At 42.7% G+C, this 9927-nt stretch overlaps 2 protein-coding genes across 2 annotated transcripts; one reads left to right on the plus strand and one right to left on the minus strand.

The window, feature by feature from the left end:
* Positions 1-228: 228 nt before the first annotated feature.
* Positions 229-4951, plus strand: LOC140365266 (serine/threonine-protein kinase 35-like). Its single transcript, XM_072451597.1, has 3 exons — positions 229-623; positions 1653-2376; positions 4044-4951. The coding sequence occupies exons 1-2, from the start codon at positions 287-289 to the stop codon at positions 2366-2368; spliced, it is 1053 nt and encodes a 350-aa protein (XP_072307698.1). The 5' UTR covers positions 229-286; the 3' UTR covers positions 2369-2376; positions 4044-4951.
* A 561-nt stretch (positions 4952-5512) lies between these two features.
* On the minus strand, positions 5513-8369 carry arfrp1 (ADP-ribosylation factor related protein 1). The gene is made up of 7 exons (XM_072451598.1): positions 8037-8369; positions 7838-7925; positions 7690-7772; positions 7423-7504; positions 7271-7341; positions 7084-7184; positions 5513-5856 (listed from the first exon to the last, which is right to left on the minus strand). The coding sequence occupies exons 1-7, from the start codon at positions 8127-8129 to the stop codon at positions 5769-5771; spliced, it is 606 nt and encodes a 201-aa protein (XP_072307699.1). The 5' UTR covers positions 8130-8369; the 3' UTR covers positions 5513-5768.
* Positions 8370-9927: the final 1558 nt, after the last annotated feature.

The following is a 9927-nucleotide window of genomic DNA, read 5'->3' on the forward strand; positions in this document are numbered from 1 at the left end:
AAGTAAAAGAAAAGATAACTTTAAAAGCTTGGAAAAAAAAACACTCTTAACAGAAAATATATTATAAACAAGACTCTTATAGACAAAAAACTCTAACTCCCTGGTTGGAGAACAGAAGTGGGCGGTATCAGTGGGCGGTGCGCTCTGATTCGCCGTTTCCTCTTTCCCTTCCTCACGCTGCTTCCGGTGCGCGCTGCTCACGTAACACTCTCGGAGTCGGTGCGCGGTATGCCCCGTGTGTGCCCCGTACGCCGGGTCAGGAGAGGCGGCACTGGCAAACCATGACATGGAGCGGGGTCCCGGCCTGGAGCGCCGCCGGGTCACCGCGCCCCGGTACAGCCTGCTGCGGGAGGTGGGTCGCGGCGCGTACGGCGTGGTGTATGAGGCGCAGTCGCCGAAGTCCGGCGCCCGGGTGGCGGTGAAGAAGCTGCGATGCGACGCGCCGGAGAACGTGGAGCTCGCGCTGCAGGAATTCTGGGCTCTCACGAGTCTGGAGAAGCGGAGCGAGAACGTGGTGCATCTGGAGGAGTGCGTGCTGCAGCGGAACGGCCTGGCGCAGAAGATGAGCCACGGCAACACGCGCTCCGAACAGTACCTGCGCCTGGTGGAGACGTCCCTCAAAGGTGCGTCCCGTGACCGCGTGCGTGTTTAGAAGTTTAGCTCGGACCCCGCTGCGCGACACCAGTATCGATCTTTTCAAACACAAGTGATCAGCGGCTGTTTCGAACTACTTTAGATCACGTGACCTCTACACGCGGCTTTCGTTCCGCTCGCAGCCGACAGGGGGCGCTGTTCCTTTAGAGTCACTTCGACACAGTTGTTAGGGCCGTGATTAGAGGCCGTCTCGAGGCTCTGATGCGTGACTCGTGATAAAGGCAATGTTATTATGCTTTTCCACATGTTCTTAGTATAGAACGATAAGTAAAGAATCATGTTATTTCACATTGTGTTGATTGTAAACAGCAGTGTTCAGTAATAGAAGCAGGTCCAGCTCCTGCACCCACGGGTTAATCAATTTAGTCACGTGCACGTTTAAAATCTGCCAAATCTTCACTTTCACCTTCTATGGTCTTTTGATCAATTACAAAACATATCAATTACACGTTTTTGTAAAGTGATAACGTGACATTTTGTATCACTTGGAGTCTTTAATTCTTCAGCAAAGTACAGGGCTGGGGGTGGGGATAGGGGGTAGGTGAGAACAGCCTCATTTGCAGGACAATAGAGGATTACTCAAACATGCATGACTCAATCAATCAGAATACAACTTTGATAAAACCAATAGTTTTTTTAAAAAAGCTTATCCAATACATTTATTTGCAAATGCTTTAATTAAACCTGGGTTTGAAAAGATGATTCAATAAACACATTATCAGTCTTATTAAGCATTTTTGAAAGACTTTATTAAAGCAGTTTTTCATACACACTTTATTTAATTTGTAATATTTACCTTTTTTCATAGTTTTGGCTGGGGCTCTACTTATACTTTGGAGCGACTTATATGTGATATTGTTTGTTATTTTCACATTTGCAACCACATTTCATACTCCAGTGCAACTTATGTTTTTTTTATTATGCATTTTTTGGCTGGTGTGACTTATAGTACAGAAAATACGGTAGTTCATCGTCCAGCTCTTTTTTCTCTGTTTCAGGCGAGCGCGTCCTCAGTTGCCCCGATGAACCCTGTTACCTGTGGTTCGTCATGGAGTTCTGCGAAGGTGGCGATTTGAACCATTTCATCCTGTCCCGCTGCCCCGACCCACAGACCAACACCCGCCTCATGCTGCAGCTGACCAACGCCGTCGCCTTCTTGCACCGGAACAACATCGTGCACCGAGACCTCAAACCGGACAACATCCTCATCTCCCACAAGTCGGGGTCCCCCGTCCTCAAAGTGGCCGACTTCGGACTGAGCAAGGTCTGCGCCGGCTTCCGACACGACGCCGGGGGCAAAAAACACCACGACGACAGCAAAAACGTCAACCTGGACAAGTACTGGCTGTCGTCGGCGTGCGGCTCGGACTTCTACATGGCGCCAGAGGTCTGGGAGGGTCACTACACCGCCAAGGCCGACATCTTCGCCGTGGGCATCATCGTCTGGGCCATGCTGGAGAGGATCACCTTCATCGACGCGGAGACCAAGCGCGAGCTGCTCGGGACGTACGTGAGGCGGGCGGGCGGCATCGTGCCCGTGGGGGAGGCGCTGCTGGAGAACCCCAAGATGGTGCTCAGCATACCCCAGAAGCGCCGCTCTCGGATGGGCGAGGGCACCAGGAAGCTGCTGCTGGACATGCTGGCGGTCAACCCGAGTGACCGACCCGACGCCTTCCAGCTGCAGGCCAGGATGGACCAAGTAAGCTCCGTCTGACCCTCAAGGTGCTGACCCTTAAGATACCCACCCACTTCTGTAATAAATATTCAACATGTTCAACATTCAACAGGTCACAAAGTACAAATACTCAGGATATTCAGAATGTGACAAAACTACTTCCTCTCTTTGTCTCAGATTTACTTCAAAGTTGTCATTTATTGCCGTAGATTTACATTTGACACTTTTAAACACGCGTGTGGGTGTGGCCTGTACTCTTACTGGTTTAAAAAGGATTGGCTTATTGTCTTGACAACAAAAACACCAAAAGACTTCCATAACTTGTCTGTCGTCTTCACTGTTTTGTAATGGGTTCACGTTCTAGGATTTGATGTCATCTTCTCAGACTCTGTGGAAGGTTTTTGAAATTAATATTTAAACTTCCACAACCCTGCTGCAATAGTAATCATGGTTTGAAGTCCTTTCAGTTGACACTTTTAGAGTTGACGAATGGCGCCGCCATTGTGAGAATAGACCTCGTGCAGTCACATGACTCGTTTGTATACTGGACAACTACAGCTAGACACAAACTACACTGAATTGATCCAAAATGAGAGGCGATTCAGCCAACCCGACATTATCTAAGTATGTAGAACATTTAGCACTTGTTCTGGTGCAGGATCCCTATAATTTGCCTGCAAGTTTGTTCATGTCGATTCAAGACTGCCGTGTGTTGAGTCTTCTGCTGCGGGTCGCTCTGCTTGTGCACGGGAACTCTCACCCGTGCCTTCTGCTTTTGTAGACATCTTTACAGAATACTACAAGTAGCACACCAAGTTAGCAACACACGAGACAGGAGACGTGTGTCTTTCACGTTCAGTAGCCGCGCTGCTCAGTTGTTCTGTTTCAGAGAGAGACAGGAGGCTCCGCCTTTATCATTTAAACAGCAGTAACCCTTGCGCACAACAAAATGGTGCCAACATATGCAGTGGTAAACATCGCCGTCCATCAGACATCTGTCTTTGTCTACCACAACCTGTACAATTACTTGGTGAATCGTCAGTCCTACTTCACAGCGATGAAAAATTATAAAAGTTTAGATTCCTACAGTTATTTCGTGTCAGGACGGGTTAATGGAGTCCAGCTGTGGAAAGTGCAGAATACGCCACAGTTTTAATCGTGTCGAAGGCCTGTTGCAGTTCAATACAATAGCTTTGGCTCAAAAAACTAAATGTTTGAGAAGTGTTTTCTGGAAATTCTGCCAGTGGCTCTCGGTTGCCAGTTTTGTCTCTTCCCCGCAGCCACCCATCTCGCTCGCCTTTCTGGGGCTTTTGGGAAGCAATAAAATTAACTGCCTTCTTTCTTTCCTTGTTGATTGGTCCATCCATATGCTAAGCATGAGATTACCATGTTTTCATGGTTGTGTTCGAGGTGAAGGGAGAAGTGTTGGCAGTGTTTCACTCATGGATCTATTGGGTTTCACGACGCGTGGTGCTTTGTTTTGCCGTCCAGCGACATGTGTCACGTGACCCGGTCTATACATCATCACGATTGTTCATCAGTAAATCATCGCGTGTCATTTGAAAGGACAATTCTACATTACCTTCCTTAAGTTGTAGAAATAACTATTCACTGTAGATATTATTTGATTGCGTAGCGGCGTATGAGCAAGTGATGTGTATCCAGATCTTGTATAAACTGTTTTGTATTCACGTTTTGGTGTCTTTTCTTCCAGATTGTGATGTTGTGATGCCTCCTCAAGCTGCTGCTGCTTCTTTCTGTCTCCAGGGAAAAGCTGACGGTGTGCAAAGCCTTAACGCTCGGCCTTATTTTCAAACAACGGTTGGATTGAGCTAATCTGATCAAGAATGTGATGGTGAAACGGTTGTGTTTTTGTATATTACATCTAAGGGATATTGTAGTTCTACCACAACCTCGTCTCATTTGTACTTTTTCATAAATAACTGACAGTCTGGTTTGAATGTAGAGCAATAGTTAGGATGATTGCTTCTCCTGTTTACTTCAAACTATCACAGAATACTATTAGATTACTGTGGCCGAGACGTCTACATCTACTCTTTGTGGTACTATTCCTTATTAAATATATATGATCTATGTCGAGTACTTCAAGCTGGAGCACCGATGTCACTACTGCGTTTAAGGCCTTTGCAATCCTCCTTTAAGTCCTTCAAAGTTTCTACAATTGAGAGTTGTGCTGTGCTGCCTTGCCTTGGTTTACTACCTCATTACTTTAAAAAGAATGTCTGGTGCACACTGTCAACTCTCCTTTATTTACTGGAGGTAAAAGCCTTTGTTCTACTTATAAATATAACAACTCATCTAGAGATTTATACTCTAAAACAAAAGGATTACTCACACATGTGAGTCGATGCAATGTTTTGCACACATTTTTTACTGTAGACTTGAACTTTACCCAGCCTTCACTGTTTGGTTTACTATATTTGTTACTGCTCACTATTCTAATGTTTAGTTAAAGGTCTGACTTCTTGACTTCCTGGGGCTTAGGACTTCGTTAATGCTAAATTGATTCTTGTCATTGTTTTGTCATGTCATCTGACTCGTCTCCAACCGAGTGACACTGATGTACCACACGGTGAGGCACGATTGTGATTCAAACCAGGTTTTTTATTTGCAATTTGGGAAATAAAAGTTGTCTTAACTCTGTGTGTGTTTATCTTTTTAATCTATAGTAAATTACAGAAGGATTACACCTGTGATTTTGTGCCGTAATTTGCTGCACAAAGATTACATTTTTATAAATTGATTTCACGCTTTAATACAAGGTAGTTTGGTCATCCCTTGTATTTTAATGAATCACAAACATAACAGTGTATTCATGTTTTTTGGTTTATCTGCTCAGAACAAACTGCATTTGCTTGACTCAATAATTTAAACTATTTTAGAAGTTGCCTGCAGTAGTTTACCCTCACATACTGCTCACTTCCAATGTATTTTCTATTTGTGAACTTCTTTTGACTAAACAAATGTCCCTCACATCACAACCGACAGTTCAGCTCCAGAATTCCCATTTCTGACTTGATGCAGTGTTCATTTCCATATAATCACTTTTTATTGGCAAATCATTAGCTTTTTCATAATTGTTACCGTCCAAAGATATAGAAAAGTGCCTAAATGGTGCCATTTCATAACAGATGCAGTAATTCTACAATATTACGAATACAATTGTGTAGTACTTCAAATGTGTATATTTAATCAAGAAAAACACCGTAGACCATTAAACAGCTTAAAAGAATAATTGGGATAAAAAAGAACAACTGCCTTTGTCATTGCCATGATTTCAGAGGAGGCGTGTAAGAGTCTGTCTCCCGGGTAACGATGAACCCGAGGATGAAAGTCACAGCAAACAAACCCAGAAGGTAATGGGACCAGTTCTAGCCGCAGGTGGAATGTGAGTTCAGTTCAGGTCCAGCAGGAGGTGCTAAGTGATGTCCTTCTGTCTGGGCGGCCGGTGGATGTTCCTCACCACACACTTCACCATCCAGTCAATGCCCTCGTTCACCCCGTCACTGCCACACAGTTATACGCATGTTATATGCAGTTATACGTATAGTTATACACACACAGAAGAGCGATACATCACAATCTTGGACCACATGGCGCTATTTAAGATCACTCTCAAACATAATTCATAGATACACCGTATTTTCCGGAGTATAAGTCACACCAGCCAAAAAATGCATAATAGAGAAGAAAAAAACATATATAAGTTACACTGGAGTATGGAATGCAGTTGCAAGTGTGAAAATAACAAATATACTTATAATATCACATATAAGTCAGTATAAGTCGCACCTCGGCCAAAACTATGAAAAAAGGTGCAACTTATAGTCCGGAAAATACGGTATATGTTCCTTCTCTTATGCATTTTTTGGCTGGTGCGACTTATACACCGGAAAATACGGTACTGAGTAATAATGGACTCAGACTTGAACTTTAATAGCCACGTCAAATCAATAACATTAGCAGCTTTTTACCATCTAAAAAACATTGCCAAAATCAAAAATATAGTGTCAAAACCAGATTTGGAGAGACTTATCCATGCGTTTGTCTCCAGTAGATTAGACTACTGTAACGGCCTGCTCACTGGCCTCTCCAAACGAGTTGTAAAACAGCTGCAGTACATCCAGAACGCTGCTGCTCGGGTCCTGACTAGAACCAGGAAGTATGATCACATTAGTCCTGTTCTCAGGTCTCTGCACTGGCTCCTGTGGCTCAGAGAAGAGACTTTAAAGCAGCTCTGCTTGTGTACAAGTCTCTCCATGGCCTAGCACCAAAGTACATCTTGGATATGTTAGTGCCATATGAACCATCTCGGACTCTGAGGACCTCAGGGACCGGCCTCCTGCTGGTGCCCAGAGTCAGGACAAAACATGGGGAATCTGCGTTTCAGTTTTATGCAGCTAAAATCTGGAACATTCTTCCTGAAGATGTGAGACAGGCTTCTACTCTGACAATGTTCAAATCTAAGCTAAAAACAGTTTTGTTTAGCTGCGCATATGACTGAAAGGATTTTTTCTTTGCACTCTTCTCTTTTGTTTGTGATTTTATTAGTTTAGACAATCAGTTGGATTAATAATTTTTAATTTAGTTAATTTTATTGTATTTCTGTTTCTGTAATTTCTTTGTGATTTGAATGCATTTTTCCTGCTGTGTGAAGCACTTTGAATTGCCTTGTGTATGAAATGTGCTCTACAAATAAACTTTTCTTGCCTTGCCTTGCCTACTGAACTTACCCCGTGAGCGCCGCACACGGCTGGACCAAGCAGTCTCTTTTGCCAATCTTTGGGGCGCAGTCGCTGAAGGTCGTTTTAATATCGGGCACGGACAAGCAGCTCTACGTCAAAAGAACGAAAGCACAAACATTTGACGACGCGAGAATCCAATAAAAACATCAGAATCGTGCCGGGTGTGAGAACGTACCGGCACGTCCTGTTTATTGACCAGCACCAGCAGAGGAACGCCTTCTAACGACTCACTGCTGATCATTTTCTCTGCGGATCACAGCGCGGGGAAAGCATTTAGTTCAGTCAAGAAAGAAAAAAACGTTGATCGTGATCCACAGCGAGACTGACCAAACGCCTCCTTGGACTCAGAAAGTCGCTCTTCGTCAGTAGAATCGATGACATAGATGACTCCGTGTGACTCGGCGTAATACTGAACAATAAATACATGTTAGAGATGTTCAAAACCTGGTAGTACCTTAAGAGTGAGCTGCTCCCCATGCAACATTAGGTTTAAATGTTTGCTCGCCCTTTTAGACATGATTGTGCTGTTCATCAGTAAGTGAAGAGAGCGTGTGGCTGTCGCTATGGTGATGGTGGCATTGAAACAGTTCATACTTTGTCCCACAGAGACTGAAGCTCGTCCTGACCTCCCAGATCCCAGAACATGAGCCGAGCTTTGCCCACATCGATGGTTCCGACTGAAAAGCAAAGGATCAGAGTGAGAACACCAGGACTCTACAGGGAATAACATGATCTAACTTACTGTTCAGACCAACTGTCGTCGTTATCTTTGAAAGATTCATCCCTTTGTAACTTTTGCTGAATTTAGTTTTGGTTTGTTCCAGAAAAGTCTGCAGAGAGAGGAACAGATGATCACCACATACAGCATCCTGGTCATTTCAGATACATATGTTTAAGACATAAGAGGAGTTTCTCTTGTAGACGTTATAAATGTAACTTACAGTTTTCCCTGCGTTGTCTAGTCCCAGGATGAGGACGCAGTACTCGTCCTTTTGGAACATGTACTTGTATAACCCCGATAATAACGTGTACATGTTGGACAGCGATGTAAACAAACTCTTGCTAACAGAGTTAGCCTCCGCGCGCTCGGAGCCGTCACTGAGCTGTCCTCAGAGACCCCCGGACACACGATCATGTGTGGTCCTGGGGACGTGTCGATCTAACACAGAACATGGATGACAGATTAAAACAAGTACAATAATTGTCTAATGAGTGTTCGTTTGTGCTAAAGTAGTGCAGACGCTACGTGTCATGAAAGATGTGGAGTCTTCCTCCACAGTGTGGCGCAGTGCTGCCTCTGGCGGCCTGGAGGTCTTTGTACAGGCCAAATAAGGGTATTTTTATTAAATATTTCATCCAACGCTGCTACTATTAAATAAATCATTGCTGGCTCGGCTCACAGTTAAAGCTTCAGTACATCATTAGCACAAAGCAGGCTTCTGTCAGTGCGGCTCCGGGGCCCCTAATACAATGCAGAGGTCCACAGCCAATCCTTGTTATTTATGTTCAGCAAATGAATATTGAAAGCAATTTCCATTTGTTTTATGAAGATAAATTAATCGTGATTGATCAATATGAAAAATAAAAATGTGAATCTTTGTTTCTGTCGTATCGGCCAGCTCTGGGTCTTCTTTATTTTTAAAACCATCCTAAACATCAATGATATACAGCTCAGTCTGAGTCATTGATAATAAATAACTCTCTCTTTACTTACACTTGTAATGGTCTAAATTACTTGATTTAATTTGTCTCCCATCCAGTCCTCTTCATTTTGTGCAAAATCTCAAACATAAATCACATCTCTTGTCTTCTGTGGGCGGGGCAGGATGATTTGGAAATGGATGTCTTGGGAATTCCTTTTGAGGCATGGATCTACTAAGGCCTTAACCTAGTGACCAAGAAGTTAGTCTTGAACGAGAATAGCCTTTAAGTTAGATGCACTTTTAGTACACTGGAGATGTAAATACATTTGTCATACAGCCACGTCTGGGTGACACTGTTGGCTTGTATGAAATGGAATAAAAGAAAAGAAAAATAGTTTTGTAAATATGTGCATAGATGAATGAAGACAGTTATTATTGCCAGTGTTTTTATGGTGTCTTTTATTGCATCAACATCAAACACTTCAAATTCAAACTTCCAGGACTAAATCTGACAAACCGGCTTTTATTCCTTGAGTATTGGACACGCTCTGTCTGTTTAGGCTTGTCAATAATAATAATAATAATAATAATAATAATAATAATAGTATTTCATTATAGAGTTCTTAGATTCTATTGACACATCTAAAATAATGACTGATTTGCCTAATTGTGAAATCAATGAATCCTCACCACCCATCACCAACTATAAAATTAACATTACTCAAGTACAAGTACAAAGAAGTAGTCCAATATATTGTTTGTGTACAAGTCAAAAAGTACAATAAACTATACGTAAGTAACTGTCTGGACGTAGCATCTGATTTATTTGACGTATTTTCACGAGAAAAGGGTAATATCTGAAGGAGTGATGCAAGAAACACAAAAGTTCATTAAATCATTTAATATCATCTACATGTGGTTAGAGTAGAAAGAATAACCCAAAACTGTACTCAGGTAAGAGTACTTCAGACTAAATATAACTCAAGTATGCAGTCTGAAAACTAACTCTGAGAAACACAATTTATACACAAAGTTATTCACATAAATGTCAACGAGTAAATGTAAGTAAATGTTTCCCGTCTCTGAAAGAATAAGTTTATCATGTTCTAATATCTCATGAATGCAGCCGATTAATTTGTGGTGAAAATGAAAATATAATGTAGAACTACGGGTAGAAAACGTTTTGATT

This window comes from Eucyclogobius newberryi, unplaced genomic scaffold, assembly GCF_026437365.1.
Source record: "Eucyclogobius newberryi isolate DKJ021-1_F unplaced genomic scaffold, fEucNew1.0.hap1 SCAF_19, whole genome shotgun sequence".
Lineage (NCBI taxonomy): Eukaryota > Metazoa > Chordata > Actinopteri > Gobiiformes > Gobiidae > Eucyclogobius > Eucyclogobius newberryi.